At 54.1% G+C, this 19,926-nt stretch overlaps 1 protein-coding gene and 1 non-coding gene across 28 annotated transcripts in view; both read right to left on the reverse strand.

The window, feature by feature from the left end:
* Positions 1 to 19,926, reverse strand: part of ATP2B2 (ATPase plasma membrane Ca2+ transporting 2) — a 371,725-nt gene that overhangs the window by 60,449 nt on the left and 291,350 nt on the right. For 13 of the 27 annotated variants that reach the window (XM_084989467.1, XM_084989474.1, XM_084989470.1 and 10 more), the window contains 3 exons: positions 17,950 to 18,207; positions 16,828 to 16,953; positions 5,017 to 5,142 (listed from right to left, as the gene is read on the reverse strand). In XM_084989467.1, coding sequence (XP_084845593.1) covers positions 5,017 to 5,142; positions 16,828 to 16,953; positions 17,950 to 18,207 — 510 coding nt within the window. Of the gene's footprint in view, positions 1 to 95; positions 135 to 2,150; positions 2,211 to 3,351; positions 3,385 to 5,016; positions 5,143 to 16,827; positions 16,954 to 17,949; positions 18,208 to 19,926 lie in introns of all 27 variants that reach the window. The other 14 variants (XM_084989456.1, XM_084989454.1, XM_084989461.1 and 11 more) reach the window with 3 other exon arrangements.
* On the reverse strand, positions 11,236 to 11,315 carry MIR885 (microRNA mir-885). The gene has a single exon (NR_038543.1). It is a non-coding gene; the product is annotated as a microRNA mir-885 (primary transcript).

The following is a 19,926-nucleotide window of genomic DNA, read 5'->3' on the forward strand; positions in this document are numbered from 1 at the left end:
GGGGGAACCTGTCACCTGAGTGTTTTCCACATCCAGGTCATCCTGAATTGGCTCAGATGAAGGAAGTGAAAGGAACAGTTAATTCTCTCACTCACCAAGAGTCAGCATAGCATCCTTCAGCTCAGTGCCTGGAACTGGAGAGCACATTAGAACACAGATTCACTAGGTCTGGGGTGGGGCCTGTGATTCTGACGTTTCTAACAGGCTCCTGGGAGATGCTCAGGCTTCTGGTCCTCCAGTGGCATTTTGAGTAGCAACAGCTTAGAGCACTGCTTCTGAAAGCATATTTTGGGGGGCCTACCCATCCCACGACATTCAGCCAGGAAAGGTCCTGCAGCCAAATCAGCCTGGGAAGCGCTTCGTGGCTTTGTCACTCGCCACCTCACATGGGCACAGTCCAGGCTCTCTCTCTGCACCGAGGAAGAAACCAATGCTACCCAGAGAGTCTTAGACATCTTTGACCACAGGATCCTTTCTTTGGGAGGAAAAGTTCTTAACATCCTTGTGAAGTTATATGAGACAGCAGGAAGCGGGGCACACGCTTTAAAGCCAGGCAGCTCTGGGTTTAAATTTCAGCTTTGCTACTTTCTGGCTCTGTGACCTAGTGTCTTGATCTCCTGGAGCCTCCATTTCCTCATCTTTAAAGCGGGGACAATGAACCCTGAATCACAGGGTTGTTGTGAGCAGTAAGGGAGATTCTTGCAAAGTGCCCGGCCACGGTAGGTGGTTAAGAAATGTCGGTTCCCAATCTTCTCCTGCGGTTTTTCTTGGGATATTTGGTGTTTTCCACTACAGTAAGACGTGAGGCTGTCCTTTACTGGGCCCTACCAGTCTGGATGAGGTCTGTATGTTCCCTGAGCCCAGCAAGCTCATGGTCCTGGGGAAAATAGGGCGCCACTTCCTGTTTCCTCCCCACCCGCCACGTGGATTTGCCTACATTGGTTTGGTTCTCCCTGTTATCTCTCGCTGCCCCTCCCTCACACATGGCACCGCCCACACCCCAAGCTGTCCTCCTTTCTCCTCCTGTGCCTGAAATAGACCCACACCCGAATTAGCCCTTCTTGGCAAGGCGCTGCTCGCAGGGGAGTCTTCTCCAGCCCCTGACATCTACTAGGGGCTTCCATCCTTGGTCATTTTGAGTCCAGCCAGAGGTCTGGGGCAGGGGATGGGAGCATGATGTGAGACCAGAAATCCAGGTGTTCTGGGAGTGGAGAGGAGTAAATGATACATAATGGATGAGGAACCTGCAGCCCAGTGCCCGGGATGCGCGGCGCTGGAAAAAAAGCGTTCCCTTCTCTTCAATCGGGCGGTGGTTTCCTGACCAAGCCCTAAGAGCTCTTGGCAGTTCAGGAGAAGACTGGCTTACTTTATGTTACCTAATTTGGGGATGGGGACATATCTGAGTCCCTCTGAAGATGGGAGGGTACAGAGATAAGAAATCTTTTAAGGGCTTGGAGGCAAATGAATGGGATTCCTTCCCACCTATGTATAAGGAATTTAAGAGGCAGACCCAAGGTACAGTGGCAGCCCCCTGCACCCACCCCCCACCCCCGAAGGGGCCAGTAAGAATGCAGAGACTCAGCACAGGCAACAGCAAGAAATACCAGTCCACGGGACAGAACTAGGCCCGGGCCCAAGTGCTCCGTGACAGAGAAGAGGAAGAATGTCTACCAGTGGCTCAGCCATGCTAAGGGGTGGGCCCCAGGAGCTGAACCCTGACCTGGGTCCCCCTGCCTTGAGGGAATCATCCAGTCGAGGACCAGAGCCTTCCTGGGGGACCCAGAGGCCTGCTGCAGCCCAAGTCCTGACCCTGGGCCTTCTTCCCAAAGCCGGGGCCAGGAAAGTACTTAGGAGAGGGCCACACCGGGTGGGACACTGCTTCTTAAGGGCCAGATCTGAAGCAAAGGTCACGTCCCTCTTCTAGGCTCCACCAGGGGTCAAGGGCCCAACAGGAGCCATTGCCACTGGGGCAGCCCCAGTGGAAGTGGGGCTGTGTGGCCGGCGGTGGCATCTCCTCTAAGCATCTGCTCCATGTGAACTGACTGTCCCAGAGCTGCCCATGCATGTCCAAGGTCTGTGCAGCCCAGAACAGGGAGAGGCAAGCCCAGAGTTGGGGGTGGGGAGACGAAAGCTCGCTGTGGGAGACGTACCATTGACTAGGCTGGTATTTGCACTATCTGCAGCATTTGAACCTGCCGCACCATCAGCCGCTGCGGGGGTGGGAGGGATGGAAAATGCATGTGTCACAATGGAGAAAAGCAACAATGCAGAACAGCAACAACAATAGACATGAACCAACGGGTGGGAAGTGACGTGACTACATTCTTAAAAAAAAAAAAATCTCTGTTGGAAATCAAGAAACTCAAATTTGGGTGTGTGTGTGTGTTGGGGGGGTGAAATGTGCCCAGAGAGATGCCACAGAAGTCGGGGGGGGGTGGAACTCAGATGGGGAGGTCTTTGAAATAAAACATGGGGGATGAGCGATGTGGTTAGGTGGGATGGCACTATTGGTTGGTGGTGAGATCTGGACCAAGGCACCCTGGTGACCCAACTGATTGGGCAGGTCCCTGTTGGAGAAGGTTCTATGAGGACAGGGCGGTCTGGCTGCTCATCAGAGCCACAGAGGCTCACAGCCAGGAGTCAATTCAAAATATTCAACAAGTGGTGCAGTGAGGGCACCAGCCTTTTTGTACGGGTGTCGGCTATGACCATTGCTGTGTCCCGGAAGAACATCTGTCCAAGCTGGTCCACGGCCAGCTCCTAACTTCCCTAATCAGCACTCAAAGGATTGCCTTGGTGACCCCCATATGAGATGCCCCCCATTTCAAAGGTGACATCAACCATGTTGCATTTTGTGCATGAGATAGAGGAGGTACTAGTGTGTTTTCCTCAATTTAGAAATTAAAAACAATGTGAGATGATCAAATTCACTCTTGTTGTTCTTCCTTGGGGTGGGGAAATGGGTTCTGTGGGAGGGAGAGGGGAAAGACTACTGGGTGAGTTGGCCATGCTGAATGGTGGGGGGATGCCGGGACTGGCTCTGTGGGTGGGGGTGGGGAGCAGGGCCATGGCATCCCTCCGTGGTTAGTGGGCACTGAACTCTGGTTATCAGAGCTGAGTGTGTGTGGAGCTGGTGATGGTGCCATCTGCACTGCAAGTGTTGGAAGGGCGAATGGCTTGTCTCGTGGAGCTGGCGGCACAAGGGGGCACAGCAGAGGTCTGGTGGGGCAGAGCCTCCAGCAGCCTGGTACCCCCTCCAACTGCGTGCTGGCGGGTCTAGGGGTAGGGTTCAGGGGTCAATGGCTGCTATTTCTAAAAGCCCCATCTACCCTGAGGGGTGTCTTACTGTACCTGGTAGCTGAAGGCCATCCCCCTTCTTCACACCTGTGTGATGATTTTTGAGACATGTTAATGATGGAGAAGCACATACAGCCTCTTCTGCGCGCACACACAAACACACACACACACACACACACACACACACACACACACACACACACTGGCACACCTGGGGTCATCCTGCAATTGGGAGCCTTGGTTGGCAGACTTGAAGCAATGTTCTTGGTGGAGGTGATGGGATGGAAGTGCTGAGGGGGTCCAGCCCCAGCTGTGCTTCTCCTAGGACTTGAGAGGCTGGGTAGCCCCCCCATCTTCCTCTGCCACGTGCCCGCCACATCCCACCTCTTCCCTCAACACTGATGTCCCCATCTTGTTGGGGTGCAGGTAAATATTCAGCAAGGTACCCTCACCTGTGCTTTGGGGCAGAAGAGCTCTGTTTTCTTGCTGACATTTTCAAAAACACTGGCCTACCCCTGGGTGCTTCTGGCTCTCATCCAGGCCCCAGTGAGGACCAGGAAGTGGGCAGAGTTGCTGCAGCTGGCCAAACTGCCTACATCTGGGGCCACAGCTGGCCACAGCTTCTGCATCGCTGCATAGATGCTGTCCTGACATGCTTGGGGCCTCTTGGCCAAGATTCTGTCCTAAGTTTCAAGCTCAGCTCTCCCAAATCAGAGCTGTTGCCATTGTGCCTGCTGGTGGGGCAGCATAATCTTACAAGGACCCCACTCAGAAATGGGTTTTGCCCCCAGGAACAAACAACCTTTGATTGTGACTCAGGTTCAGTGTCTGATTGACCTCTGAGAGCTGGAGGTAGCCCTGCTGACCCCAAAATGGAATGAGGGGCCGTCTACTATCTCACCTTCCTCCCCTGGACTCCGGAAGGTCTGGGTGTTGGGAACCCTCCTCTGGAGCTTGGGGAAGCAGATAAAAGACTGAAGATGTGAGAGGGGTGCTGTGCCCAAGACTAGGTTTACGTGTTGAGTGAGAGTTGGCTATGTGGGGCCAGAGGCTGGGTTTGGTTTGTTGGGATTGGAGCCCCTGCCTTGTGACCATCCCTCTTCTGCTCTGAGAGGCACTTGTAGCCCAAGTTGCCAGCCTGCTGCACCAAGGGGAGCCCAGGGAGTGAGGAATCTTGTTTCCAGGGGGAGGAAGAGCCAACATTCAGGTGAGGTGGCAGCTCTGGGGGCATCAGAGAGAGGCTCCCAGCAGTTGACCTGGAGACATGCATTTGTCCACCTTCCTCAGAAACTCTTCTATCTGTCTCTGAGGAGAGTCTATGCTGGGTGAGTGGGCAGCTTGGCTTAATGGAGTTGAAAATAGTGGAGCAATACACCCAGGTAGGGAAGTGAACTCTATATCAGAGTGATGATGGGATCAGGTCACACTTGAGGCTGGAGGGTTAGAAAAGGCTCAGCACCCTTGGCCTGGCCTCGGGGAAGGCCAGGGCCCCCCATGACATGATTGGACAAGACAGAGACTGGGACAAGACCCTGGAGATGGGACAGACAGAGCCTCCTGGCCCAAGTAGGTCCTTGAGGATGCAGGAGGTGGCAGCTGGCACAGGGTATGGACATAAAAGGCACTCAATAACTATCTTGTTAAGTGAATGAATCAACAACAACAAAAAAATGTGGCCTTAAGAGCTCCTCTCCTGGTCTGCAAGGGGGTTGGGCTTACCTTTCTTGTCTTTCTTCTCTTCCTCCTCACCACCAGCCCCCAGAAGGGTGAAGATAATGCCAGTCTGAGAGTTCACACCCACAGCAGTCACCACCATCCGTCCAGAACCCTCCATCACGTGGGTCCCTGGGAAAAGGGGATGAAAGCCAAGTTACCATTGCATGGCCCCAACCCCCTCCCCCAAGGAGTGGAAGGGATTTGGTCCTGGTCAGCTCCTTGCAAGTTGCCTGCTAAGGTCCTTGGGGGCACTTCCTATGGTTAAGGTTCAAAATACATATGTGTGGTGGGTCCTTTAAAGATAATTTCCCCTTGGGACAGTGCTGTGATGGGACTGGGGCTCAAAGATGCTTATACCTTAGTTCTTAGGCTCCAGACAGCTTAGGGGCCTACTTTCTCCTGGAGAGTCCCTTCTCCTTCTTTCTGTCCCCACTCCTCATCCAGCCATACAGGCTGAGCAGGAACCCCTCTCTTCTTTTCTTATTGATATGTCTAGAACCAGATCTCATTCTGCTTAATTTTGCAACCAGCTAAGCCCTAGACAGGACTGCTTAAAATGGGGACCACCCTTCCCAAAGATCTGGGGGAAGAATTCAGGGCTCTGTGAGCAGGGATAAGAAAACAATGACATCTTTATTTCCACATACATTGAACTGAAATTTAGCATTTCCTCCCATTTAGAAAACCAACAACAAAATCCAGAAGTGTCAAGGGTGCCCATGACACCATTACATATGTTAGAAAAGTCACAGGTTTTTTTTATATCACTCTGTGGCTCTTACAGATGCTATTAGCCTTATCCTTATATTTATTTTTTAATGTACTTACTACACTGACTGCTGAGTCTTGTTATTCAGTGTGCTAATAAAGAAGCACATATGTTCCTATGTGACATTAACTTTTTATTACTTGAACTATTTCTATATCATTGGCTGCCTTTGTGATCCATTGTATTTTATTTTATGTATTTCCAAGCTTTATTTTGAATGGGGGGGGCACATGATGACCCCAGACCTCCCCAGGGGGCCCATAGTATAAGAAAAATTAAGAATTCTTTTCCTAGAACTTTAAATTTTTCAAACTGGGTTCTAAAATGTCCGAGAATTCTTTTGAGGGCAGTGGAGCAGGGGGGCACCATGGGTCGAGGGTCAGGGGAGGGCTTTGGTCAGAGTAGCTCCATTTTTACTCATCTTTGGGGCATCTGTGTCACCTTTTGTTTGACAGGCAGTTCTTACTGCTGGTGTAAGGCAGGCCCCTCCACTGTGCAGGTCAGGGGACAACTTGTCCAAGACCACTTCAGTGAGGATGAAACTTGAAGGTCCACCCACTGAGCCATGGAATGGATGGGATTTATTCAGCCTTCAAAGGGAAGGTAGTTCTGACCCCTGAGACCACATGCATGAGCCTTGGGGACATTATGCAAAGTGAAATAAGCCGGTCACAAAAAGACCCATTCTGTGTGATTCCATTTACATGAGGTCTCCAGAGCAGTCAGACTTAGAAAGAGAGAATGGTGGGGGCAGTGGCCTGGGGAGTGGAGGAGGGGGAGTTAGTGATTACTGGGAACAGAGTCTCAGTTGTGCAAGATGAAAAGAGTTCTGGAGATGGATGCTGGTGATGGTTGCATAACATTATGAATGTACTTAATGTAATGGAATTGTTCCCTGAAAAACAGTGAAAATGGTCAATTTTATGCTATGTATATTTTACCATGATAACAACAACAAAAAAGGGAAACCTGCTAAAGCTGTGACCTCCCTGAGGAAACAAGGTGAGCCCAGGGGGCTTCGGCTGGGACCCCGCCCAGGAAATGGGCAGCAGCCACAACAGCCTAGTTCTGACAGCAGGAGATGTGGCACCCAGGGCCCTTAATCCTCAGGCTGGTCCTAGAGACACATGGCCACTGTGTCCTGCCCAGCAGCTTCCACAGTACAGTGGCCATGGCCACTGACCCCTGATACGACACCGCTGGTGACTTGCTTCTTGAACTCCTGCTGTTAAGAGATTTTTCTTCTTTCCCCTGAAGATTGATGGCCATTTTTTCCTGTTTTCAGGCTCACTTGTCGCTAAGGACCTTCTTGTCTTCCAGTTTGCTTTAGATTTGAAGTCTAGGTGGACAAACTCATTAGAATTGTATCTAAAATAAGAGTCAGGAGGTTCTGAGTCAGGGCTCGAGGCACATTCCTTAAAGCAAGGAATCTATTTTCACTTTTCAAGAGGTTTCACCCAGCCCTTCCCTTTCTTCTAGGAGCTGAGAGATAGCTTGAGATTGTGTGTGTGTGTGTGTGTGTGTGTGTGTGTGTGTGTGTGTGTGTATGCGCCTGTGTGTGTGTCTGTGTTTGTGTGTGTGCACGTGTGGTGTTCCAGCTTCTTGGCCTCCAGAATCTCGGGATCTTAAAGTGCTTTCCAGATGGATGGATTCCCTCTGCTAAGTTCCTCTGGGGCAGTAAAGGTTGGTCTGTCCATCCATGATGCATAAACCAAGTCATGAAGGCTCCCAGAACAGGGCATGGAGCTGGCGAGTGCACTGGACCCCAGGCTCTCAGGTGGCGAGCTCTGCAGCCGGCTCCTTGTCAACTCCTAGGGTCTTTTGGCTCTGGGCAGGGAGCAGTGGGTCTTACGGAATGAGCTTGGACACTAAGTACAGGCCAAGCAGCCCAGGCCTGGTGTCTTACCATCACAGGCAGACCCTAGAGCCCACCGACCCCAATATGGGTGCAAATAGCAAGAACCTGGGTCCCAATCATGGGACTCCAGGAACTATAATAACCTGCTAACAAAATACTCTCTTGTGCACTGGCTCAGCTTGTGAAATACCAGCAATATTAGATGGAGGAGGAAACCGAGGCCCAGAGAGGTCTCGTGTGGGTGAGGGTGGGGTCACTAAGGTCTTTCAAAGCAACGGGGGAACACACTTCCCAGGGTGTAGACAGCAGTGACAGTAACCAGTGCTGCCTTCTGTAGGACACCCACACTGTGCCAGGCACCACGCTGAGCTCTTCCTGTGCAGTCACCTCATTAACCCTCACTCTGGCCCTCGGCTTATGGAGGAGGAGCTGGGGCTCTGGGAGAAGTGGCTTGCCCAGGGTCGCCAGCAGGGGAGGGACAGAGCCCTTCTCGGCTCTTGTCCAAGAAACAAGGCTTCACACTCTGGTCTCAAACATAATCGTGACAAAGTTTGCTCTGTCTGGGCGGGATGGAAAAAGACACAGGGGGCCAATTTCCACCCAAGATAATCAGACCCCAAATCACCTTCTCATCTAATCACTCCCATCTCAGCAGGGAGCTGGCGGCTCTGCGCTGGGAGGCAGGGAGGTGGGAGGAAGGAGGAGGAGGCAGCCAGGGAGGTGGCCTCTGGCCACACCACAGGACAGGGACATGGGGTGAAGGCTCAGCAGACCTCCCACCCAGCCTTGATGAGTCCTGGAGGGGGCAGGGGGCCTCCAGCCCCAGCACGAGATGTGCCAGAGGAGCTGGGGTATCAGACTCCCACTTTGTCCTCCCTCCCTCTGTGCCCCAGCAGCACCTCCATCCGCCAGCTCAGACACCTGCCATAGCTCCCTAAAGTCCAAAGGCCTTGGGCAGCACCCCCTGAATCAGACTGTAATCTGCTTCTCCCTTGACAACAGATGCCCGCCCTATGCCCTCCACCCTGGGAGCCGCAAAGCTCACTGGGCCTTTCTGCCAATCCCCCTCCCAGCCCCACTCCCACCTTTGCTCACAGTTGTCACTACCTGAATGTCCTTCCCCCATCTCTGGTCCCAAATCTTCTCAAGGCTCAGGACAAACGACCTTCCTCTTGGGTGACTTCCCTGATCCCCACTTAACCTCTGTCCTCTGAACCAACCCCTGTGGCTTCCCCTGGGGGGTGCCTGTAGGCCTGACTTCCCCACTAGATGGTGAGCCCCTGAGGGCAGGTTCTGCACCAGGATCTTCTCCCATCAAGGCCTGGCTTGCAGCTGGAATCCAGCACTGTTGCCACTGTTACCTCCTCTTCTGTATTTGCCATGGGGACCTGTGTTACATTTATAATGGAGAATCCACATGCCCTCCGTAAGCCATCTTTATGGTTTTACTCAGGGTCAAATTCATCCAGGCCAGCCCTCCTCTGCACACCTCACTGGGCTGTCTGTCTGTCTCCCTGCCAGGACCTCAGAGGCAGGCCAAGTGGACCGGGTCACCCCCTGGGCTGTCACACCCCAGCTCTAGGGGCCCCCACAGAGGGCAATGCTTAACCCCAAGGCCTGCAGCTCTAGCGGTGGAATCAGAGGCCTACAAGCTACGGGTCTTCAGGTACAGAGAGAAGTGAGAATGTTTTGGGGATGGGGTTCCTGGCTGGGCCTTGCACCAGACCCCCATGTCCACGGTCCTTTTGACACCATCCTTAGCCCTCACCTCCCCTAAGGCCCTGTGGAGCCCCTCGGAATATACAGCATGGAGAGGGCCCTGGCTGAGGAGGAGAGGACCTGGGGAGCAGCCTGCTGTCTGCTTCCAATGTGCTGTGTGATCTGAGGCCAGCACCCCCCTCTCTGGACCTGTTTCATCCTCTGTAAAATGGGGAGGTCTGGCTTAGGTCGTGACCTCTCAGCAATGAGAGTCTGGGCACCCCAGGTCTCGGGCAACAGAGGCCACTCCTAGGAGGGTTGGGGTGGGGTAGCCTCCATTAAAACTCTCAGGGAGCTTGGATGGGCCAGCAGGGGCCTAAGCAGGCAGGCTGGCCATGGGCCACTCCCTGCCTGGCCATGCTAGCTCATTCAATGGACAGGTGAGGGGAAGTCCAGCTCTGTGCCGGGCTCTGGGCCCAAGGGGCCCCTGGTGGTTCCAGGGGTTCACAGTCTAGCTGGGATCTGGGGTTAAAGGACAGGCACACAAATCAGCAACGCCATGAGACTACAGAGACCCAGGGGCACCTGGCCAGTGAGGGAGGTGGGCGCATAGTCCAGGTGAAGGTGGGAGGTGGGAAGAGCAACGGCCGAGGATTAGCCTGCTAAAGCTCCATCAGGAGGGGCGGGGGCAGAGGGCTGCAGGGTTGGGTCTCTGCCGGCGGTTCGGTAGGGGCCACTGGAAGCATTTTGGGAGGAGGGAAGAAGAGAATTAATATTTATGGAGGCTCCCTAGGTGCCCCATAATATCCGAGCTGTTCTTTCCACTTGGCGGCCACAATCCCTGGGTCAGGTCATGGCCACCACCTGCATTTCACAGATGGGCAGCAGGGAGGTCATCTCCATGTTCAGCCTTGGAGGGGCCTGCGGGGGGGTGGTGGCGGGTGGTTCCTTTCTCTCCCCCTTGCCAGGATGGTTAGGTACAAAGTCAGAGGCAGAGCTGTTGGGAACATAGCCCTGAGGAGTGAGGTGGAGGCAGGAGAGCCGTGGGGGAGCTGTCAGCATCCAGCTTCCCACATCCATCTATCTGTCTGTCCATCTATCCATCAGCCAGCCAGCCAGCCATCCACCTGTGAGCCAGAAAGGAGGTCGGGCCCAGGAACACTATGACGGCTGTCCTGCCCCACCTGAACCTTCATCCTGTCCCTCTGGAGGCAAGCTCTGTGGCCTTTGACCTGGCAGCAGGGAGTGGGTCAGAACTTTCCCAACTATAGGCTCAAAGCCCATCTCTGTCTCAGACTTGCTCCAGGCCTGGTCCAGATGACATCTCTTATACAATGGCAAATGGGATGCTTTGGTGTCAGAGCTAGGGGGGCTTAGTTTTACAAAATCCAGCTTCTGAACCCAGAGAGGGCAAAGAGCTGGCTGAGGTTGCATAGCACAGAGGCCCAGGGCTTGAACCCAGGGCTCCTTACTCTCTTGCTTTGGACTTGTCAACCCTTCCTTTGGACGCGGAGAGGGGCAGGGTCGTACCTTCTAACAGGTCTTTTCCTAGGGGTAGAGACCAAGAGGGATGGAGGCCACCTCGGGGATTATCATCTGCCTCCAGCACAAGCACCAAGCAAAGCCAATGAAGTTTCCAGCCCAGACGCAGTCCTGTCATCATTATTGTTATCAACGCAGTCAATAACAGTAACAATGCACGCTCACAGAGCGCTAGACAGTCAGTTAAGCGTTTCAGCACCCGTGAGCCCGTCCCCCTCACAACAGCCCTGTGAGGTAGGTCTTGGCACAGGCATAACCCCAAGCCCCTCCGCCCACCTGTGGCCTCTCTGGCTCAGAGAGGTTGAGCGATGGCCCAGGGTCACACAGCTGTGAGCGGTGGAGCCGGGACTTGAACCCGTGCTCTATCCACTACACCCCGCTGCCTCTCGTGGAGAAGAGGCAGGGTAGTGTAATGGAGAGAGCGCGGGCCGAGTGGCAGACCGGGCCCTCCTGCAGTCACGGTGTCCTCCTAGGCTCCCCGGTGGCAACAGCAGTGGTGGCAGGTCCGGCTCCCCATGCCTGGCCTTCCGGTTGGCGGGCAGGGTGGGCAGCAGGCCCTAGAGGGTTCGTCGATGTCCTGGGTGAGCTCACGCTGTTCGTGCCCTGGTTCCGGGGGTGATGGAGAAGTGGGGGGGTCCTAGGGTGGCCTGTTGGAGCCAGGCCCTGCTGTTCTTGAGGACGGCCCCTCCCTGGCCTGCTGACCCTGTCCCTTCCATGGCCACACTGATGGTGCCTTGTTCTTGGTTTCCCACGGAATTCACTTTAAGATGCTTCAAATAGGCCATGCTGCTGAGCAGTAGTCTCAGGGGCCTCAGAGCCAAGCTGGCATGGGGGGCGGGGGCAGTAGGGGAGTGGGAGGCAGGAGTGCTGGAGCCTCATTCTGGTCCTGCACTCTGTGGGGCCTTACACGCCTGCTCAGGGCCTCGTTTCCCCAGCTGCAAATTGAGACAAGACCAGGGTTGTCTAGGGATCTGTGAGTCTCCAGACAGGGTGTAGAGTGACAGGTCTGGGCCTTTATTTGCATAAGAGGGATCATTGCTTTCACCAGACCCTCATGGGGGCTCATAACCTAGGAGTGTTAAAAACCACTGGCCTTCCAGGAAAGGCAAAGGAAGCTGAGAAGCTGCTGGGGTTAAAGGAGGTTGAAGAGGCAGGACATCTAAATGCCACCCAGCACCCTGCATTGGGTCCCAGCCTGGAGGGCGCCGGGTGGGAAGAGGATGGCATGCTGGGTAACAGCACGGCATCCATGCCGAGTTTCCCGACTGTATCGCTGTGCTGTGGTCACGCGCCAGACACACCTGACATAGGCAGGGGCACAGGGCGGTAATGCATCTAATGAGGAGGGGAGAGAGGCTCCTGAGAGCCAAGGCAGCATGACAGCAAGAGCAGCTGAATCAGAGGGGAGGGTACTCAAGCGTTCCCCATACAGTGCTTACGACTTTTCTGAAAGTTTGAAATTATTCTTCAGATACAAAATTAAGAAAAAAATTGCCTAAGGTCAGAGTTGGTGCTCCAGGGTCCACCATATGTTGTCTGACCCACACTGGCTTTTAAAAAGTTGGAATTTCTTGCTAACATCTTAAACATGGCAAGATTGAAGGCGAAGATCTGAATTTCTAGCTCCTCTTGCAGAGTGGCCATCTCAGCCACAGTGGTGGCAGGTCCACAGACAGCAGTGGAAGCCAGGCGGTGCTTGATTTGGTGCCCAAGCTTCCCTGCCCTGCCCCGTGGATGTGGGGCCTGTGGTTCCTGCACTTTTCTACTCTGCCTGGGCTGAAGACACCATAGACACAGGCCTGTGTCCGTCTGTCTGTCCTGGGGGTCGTGCTCCAGGTCTTTAGGATTTCCTTTGTGCCCTGAGCCCTGGAAACATGTGAATCTTTCCAAAGGCTGGTCTGCCCCCATTTGTCAGATGGGGAGACTGAGGTCCTGAGGGGCAGGGGTCACAGTGGGAACCGATGCAGGGCTGGAACCTGGAGGTTCTGCCTCCAAAAGTTGTGTTTGTTCCACACCACATGGCACCTCACACTCGTACCATTGGCAAAGGACCGTCATATCCATGTTGGCATGTGGTCCCCACAACAGCCCTGTGGGGTAGGCCAGGGGACGGGCCCTCCACCAGCTCCCCCATTGCATAGACTCAGAGAGAAGGTACCTGTCCAGGGGCACAGGCTTGTGTGCCAGATGCAGTATAGGCACTTCTAAATTACCAGGAAGGCCCCACAGGTGCCCCCAGCCTGGTCCCTCTGTGCTCCCTGAGGGTCATGTGACAGGAAGGCCCAGCAAGACCTCCAACACCTCAGGCCCTGAGGTGTCTGGTCATGTACAAAAACAAGTGTCCAAATGGCAGTTATGCAGATATCAGCTGGGGAGGGCAGCAATCAAGGAGGACCATCTGGAGGAGGCAGGCTCCTGCAGCCTGAAGGTGGGAGGAGCTGGGTGGTGGAGAGATGGGGCCAGCTCAGAGGGGGAGAGGGACACACCCAAGATGAAGGAACTGGGAGGAAATGGACACTGACACATGATCTAGGGTTGCCTGCCCATTTCATCATTTCACAAGTGAGGAACTGGAGGCTCAGAAAGGGCAAGAAGCTGGTCCAGGGTCTCCCGGCGGAGGAAGGGCAGAGTTGGCATTTGAATTCAGACCTATTTCACTCCCAAATCCTGGCTCTATCCGAGGAACAGGGGAGGGAACCAGCCCATCAGGAGCATCCCTCTGCTGGCGCTGTGCTGGGTGGCAGCCTCACCTACATCACAGGACAGGACATTGTTGTTGTCCTCACAGGTGAACGGAGGCTCAGAGAAGTGAAGCAAGGTGCCTGAGGCCACATGGCGAGTTCATTCCAGAGCCCGCTCTGGCTCAGCACCCCCCAGCTCTGCTCCTTCTACAAAGCAGTGTGCCCTCTCCCCTCTGGCAGACGGTGCCTGAGCCCTAACGTGTGCGGAGCCTGGGGTGGAGCTGGGCTGACCTCCCGAGAGCCTCAAGGTCAGGGTCCTGCCCCCTTGGACCTGTCTGGGTGGGAAGATGGGTGCAGAAGCACATGGGGTGTCTGTCCTCATGTCTGCCCATCTGCGTATGGCCAAGGATGGAAGGGGCCCTAAAAGGGAGACCTGTTAGGTCTGTCTGGGTGGTGGGACTGTAGATGGGTTTTGCTCTTTCTTTTACGTGAGATGGTTGCACAGAGCTAAAGGCAATCAGCCTGACGAGGCTGTGCCTGAGTGGGCTGAATGCAGTGTGATGTCACAGGCTAAGCGGGGTCCCAGGTGGTATGGGGGTGCTTGGCAAAGGGCAGGGGCACTTGGGGAAGACTTCGTGGAGGAGGTGGGGCCTGAGAAGATGGGCAGGAGTTAAATGTAAGATGAAGAAGGGAGAGGGCCATCTGGGAGGAGGGAACCGCCTCAATAGAGGCAGGGCAGAGGGAAGGAAACAAGGTGGGTCTGTAGCAGAGGGCAGGGGAGGATGGGAGCACTGAATGTCCATTCAGTGCTTGGGCCTACTCTGCAAAAGCCCCATCCTTAGCCTGTCCAGGCCCTGTTCACATACGCTCAGTGATGGGGAACTCACTACCACACAGGCAGCCTCTTTTGTTCTAGAAGGATTCTGTTACAGAATCTTTTGCTTTCTACTTAGATGGCTTCTCAAGGAGCCAACCATGCCCCCTTCTCACCTTCTTTTCCCCATGAGTTGGGCTAAGCCACTGCCCTCCTTCCCCACAGGCAACTGGGTTTCTGAAAGTCAGCAGTGCTGCTCATGGTCAGGTTTCATTTTCTGCAGTTTAGTTCACCCTGCACCCTAGCCATCTTTGTGGATCTTTCTTTCTTACTGCCACCCTTCCTTGGCTTTTGGTCTTTGTGAACTTAATGGGCACACTTTCCATATTGCAACAGGACATGAGGGCTGAAGGAAACCTTCCACCAGACTGCCTGCAGTCCAAGAGTCAGCGCAAATCGGCTGAAATACCCTGGCCTCTGTACACCCTTCTCCATCTTGCCCACAGACACATGGGAGAACTTGGCTCCTGTTTTCTGCCGTCCAGAGGCCCAGGGTCTATTCCATTTGCCCGGGCTTCCAGCCAGATGGACAGGTTGAGACCAGAGCAGCTGGTTTGACTTGAGCTGGCCAGCCGGCTCCCCAACCATCTCTGCCCTGTGGCTCTTTTCCAGGGTCTCTGCACCTGTGCCCACCTCCTTGCCTAGCTGGCAATGCTCTGGGTCAATGATGCTGATCATTTTCTCTCCCCAGCCTCCAGCCAGGGAACTAGCCCATCTCTCCTTCTCCAAAGTGTCTGGAAGAGTCGTCACTAATCTACTCAGTCCTAGCAACTCCCCTTGACTTCCGGATAACCCTCTGGCCACTTCTCCCAAGGATGCAAGGCTCTCTGACAGCCACTTCAGCCCAGAGGTCAGAACCAGGGTCACAGGGTGATGGCTCTGAGTTCCAAGAGGGCATTTGAGGCTGTCCATGATCACGTGGTCAGACAGACTCCTGGGCCTTGGCACTTACTGTCCCTCTGGCCTGGAATGCTCTTTTTTCTCATTGTTCTGGTTTTAGTTCAAATGCAACCTCCTCAGTCAGGCTTTTCCCTGAGCCACTAAGATTCCTATCCCCTTCCTCAGAGTCTTTGTCTCACTACAATGGTGTAATGTTTTCATCTAACTTATTGCTGTCTGAAATTATGGTACACATCTGCTCTTGCTTGTTCCTTGTTGCTCGTGCCAGGCTGAGATCTTCTCCCCCCCATTTTTTGGCTGCACCCATGGCACATGGAAGTTCCTGGGCCAGGGATCAAATCCTAGCTGCAGCTGTGGCAACACTGGATCTTAAACCCACTGCAACAAGCCAGGGATTGAACTGGTGCTGCTGTGGAGACAACGCCAGGTCATTAACCCACTGTGCCACAGCAGGGACTCCCAGACTGAGATCTTAAATATGTAAATGTGATCAGCTTACCATTTAAAACCACTCCAGAGAATCCGCATCACACTCAGAAAATGCACACACTCCTGACCCTGGTGCTCTAGGCCTGACATCTGACCGATCCATCTTGCTCAGGGTCCTGCCCCAGGACCTTTGCACTCGCTTTCCCCACTTCCTGGTATATTCTTCCCCTGGAAAGTTGCAAGACCAGCTGCTTCTCACCATTCACACCTCAGCCACACGTGCAACCACCTGCCTTCCATTGCCCTGCTTTATTTTTGTTATGTGTTTATTACCCTCTGGAACCTTTGCATTATCTGCACCACAAGCTCCTCATGGTTGGGGCCTCATCTGTCTTATTCACTATTGTGTCCCCAGCCCCCAGCCCAGTGCCTGCCACACAGTAGGTGTCTAAAATGATTGTCACCTGACTGATTTTTTTTTTTTTTTTTGGTCTTTTTAGGGCTGCACCTGAGGCATATGGAAGTTCTCAGGTTAGGGATTGAATTGGAGCTGTAGCTGCTAGTCCACGCCACAGCCACAGCAATGTGGGATGTGAGCTGCATCTGTGACCTACACTACAGCTCACGGCAACGCCAGATCCTTAACCCACTGATTGAGGCCAGGATCGAACGTGCATCTTTATGTACACTAGTTGGGTTTGTTACCGCTGAGCCGATGGGAACTCCTCACCTGACGGATACTTTCTAGCCCCTAGAGAACAGGCTTCAGTGTGTGACTTTTCAGAAAACCAGCTCATTAGAAGGTAGACTTCACGGGGGCAGGAACTCGTCAGTCTTATTCCCTGTACCAGTCCCGGGACCCAGAGCAGTGCCAAGTGCACAGTAAGCTCAATGCACGTTTGCTGGGAAAAGGGAGGGAGTTCTCATTTGGGGCCAAGCTGGCCAGAGATCTGGAGCCAATGCCTCTGAGACTCTCTAGCCTCATGAAGGGGACATGGAGCCCCCTGGGCAGGGACGCAGGGACTGGCAATGGGAGTGAGCCCACCGTCCGGCCGCAGCTCACCTGACAGCAGCATGGGGTCCTTGTCCACGGACTTGCGCACCTGGTCAGACTCCCCCGTCAGGGAGCTTTCATCGATCTTGAGGTCATTGCCCTGGATGAAAAGGCCGTCAGCAGGGAGGAGGTCACCTGGTGGGAGGAAGGGTGAGGGGGTCAATCAGCAGGGTTTCTGGTGGCTGGGGAGGCTGGAACATTCCTGCCAGGCATGACTACAAGGGCAGTTTCGCCTTTGGGAAGTGGCTGCCTACTAGAGCTCCTAGGGTGGAGGAACCAAGATGGTGCCCATCACAGGCCCACAGGCAGCTGAAGCCTGGGGCCGAGGTGGAACGCATGAGGCCTGGAGGCTAAGGCTGGGTCCCCAAATGATCCTAGCAAGAGTGGGTGTGCTTCCCCCGGTGCTGCGTGGATTTGGGGCCCAGTTTTCTCAATGAATCGTTCTTCTCTGGTCTTAATTGTGGTGTGGGGACATTCTTTTGGAAGAGACAAATCTATCTTGACTAAGCTGAGGAGACTTCCAAGACAGGCATATTATCAGAGGAAACCAAACCCCTACAGGGATGGGGGAGGAGAGGCCCTCCAATCTTTCTCCCACCTTCTGCCGCTACATACCTAGGACACATCTCCTCTAAACCCCACTTTCTCCATGGCAGTAACACAGGCCTAGAATGGCCACTCATCCATGTCCATTCCCTATAACATCTTCTCTAGCCCAGCAACCACCCATCAATAGCCAAATCAGAGGTGGGAAATGGATTTCCTCTCATCAACCCATTCTGAGTGTTCATGGTCCTTGGAGTGCCATGTTGAGGAGGCTTCTGAGGATGTATCTAGGCTTTGAGCTGAGATCGATTAGTAATGTCTGCTAAAGGTAGAAGTCTGGAGAATGGTGGTACCTATGCCATGTATTTGCCAATTCTGATTTAAATGGCTTCTGAAAGCTATTTAATCCTACCTCCAGAAAGGAGCCTTCCACCTCTCCGGGGAGCTCAGAAGACAACTTGGCTTGGGGTCAGCCTTCAGGGACCCACCCCCTGCCCTGGGCCAGCCTGTCTGGGTCTGCCTGTCCTGTCCCATCTCTGCCTGAATTCCAGCTCTAGCATCTGGCTCTGTAGTTGGGCTACTTACCATATTTGACCTGGGCGATGTCCCCAACCACGATCTCAGCCACAGGGATCTGGACCACCTGGCCAGCCCGGACCACGGTGAACTTCTGCTCCTGCTCAATGCGGCTCTGCAGGCCTCTGAACTGTTTCTCTTTGCTCCAGTCATTGAAGGCTGTGACCAGGACCACGCAGATGACCGAGAGGAGGATGGCAGCCCCCTCAATCCAGCCTGCCTCTGCCTCCCCTTCATCCTCTGCCCCGCCCTGGGCCGTGGCACATCCTGCAGAGAACAGAAGGAAGCAGGTGGGGTGGGTCAGCCAGGCAGAAGGGGCCTCACGACAATTAATAGGGCACGTGCTTTAGGGTCTAAAATGCAGCTTTGCTGGTGTCCTTTCCTTCCATTCTTCCAGTATGGGGTAGGTCTCTAGGCTGGGACAGGACCCTCTGCTCTGACTCTGCCCTCCAACAAGCTGGTCTGAATCCCACTGCTGCCCCTCTGTGGTCCTGGGTACGTCACTGCCCTCCCTGAACTTCAGTGTCCTCACCTGCAAAATGGTGATCACTGAGACCACCTTCCAGACTCAAGGACAGGGCTGTGCTTAGCACACAGGAGGTTCTTACTCAGCCTGGGTTGGATTTGAGCCCTGACCACACTGTGAGGACATGGACACAATAAGCCATTTGTCTGATATGCAGTGACCCTTCACCCTACACCCTTGCGCCCTTGACCCTCTGGGTCTGGGCCTCCACCTTGCTTGGGGCCTGCCAGGCTGACTAGGTGAAAAGAGAAAAGAAAAAGACACCATTTGATGCAAAGGCTTCAAACATGAAGGCAGGTCCTGCCCATGCAGTGCTGAGCCCTGGGGCCTTTCCAAGCCCCTTCACACACCCCGTGTCCTGCATCCTCACAAGGGTCTGGAGAGTGAGAGGTATTACCCCCATTAGAGATGAGGAAACTGAGGCCCAACAGGTGAGTGCTGCAGCCAGGACTAGCTGAGGCCCTTCCTTCCACTGGGTGGGGGTTGGGGGGTGGAAAATAGCCCTCTCCATGAGCAGTGACCATGAGCAGAGTCTGACCATCCACTCGAGTGGGACCCAGCCAGAGGCTGGGTCCTTTGCAAGGCCTGCTGTGTGCTAAACACTCACTTTAATCCTCAAGCCGGCTGAGAGAAGAAAAACAGTTCAGAGAGGGATAGCCATTCACCCAAGATCACACAGCAGATCTGGAGTTTGAATCTAGGCTTGGAATCTGACACCGGACCTGGACTGCTCACTGTCCCCCAAGCCCAGCGGTCCCTCTCCCACAGGCTGGCCTCATTGGGAAAGCAGAAAATTTTGCCAAAGACTCATGGCTGATTGTCTGGGAGTCTAATTCAGTCCCAAGAGAGAACAGCAGTTTCAAGAGACCCCAGCAGGACCCTCTGGGAAACCAGGGCTTGAAAGCAACATGACCAGAAGGCCAAGGGTATCCAGGAATGTTTTCTGGCTCCCAGCTCCTGGGAGGGTTAAGGCTCAGCTGGTGGGCCACACTCAGGACTGTACAGGCGGGTGGCATGGGTCACTAGAACACTGCACATCTTTAGCTGAACTAGCTGCTCCTTGTTGGTTAATAAACAACCACACCACCGTGTGGGGTTCTCGAGGCCACTATTCTTTTCTCTGGGAATTACAGGTTTTCCAATGATTTTAAACTGTTTACCTGGACCAGCCTTTGGTGGTGCTGGTAGTCATTATTGTGATGATAACTGACAGCGGGCCAGCCCTGGGTTCAAATCCAGCTGTGTGCCTGGAGCTAGCTACCTGACCACAGTGCCCCGGTGTTCTCATCTGTGGAAATGGGGTAATAACAGGTGCTCCCTCCTAGGTGGTTGAGAGGACCAGGGGAGAGCCATTATGTAAGGCACACACCGCAGCAAGCGCATGGTAAATTCTCAGGGAAAGGGCAGCTTCTGGTCCAGTGCATGATGTCATTCCTGCTTTTGAGGTTTGCAGGCAGCCT

The sequence above is a fragment of the Sus scrofa genome, chromosome 13 (assembly GCF_054392235.1).
Source record: "Sus scrofa isolate SSC_HxYL_T2T_F1_AM1 chromosome 13, Sscrofa_HxYL_maternal_Yorkshire_Landrace_v2.0, whole genome shotgun sequence".
NCBI lineage: Eukaryota > Metazoa > Chordata > Mammalia > Artiodactyla > Suidae > Sus > Sus scrofa.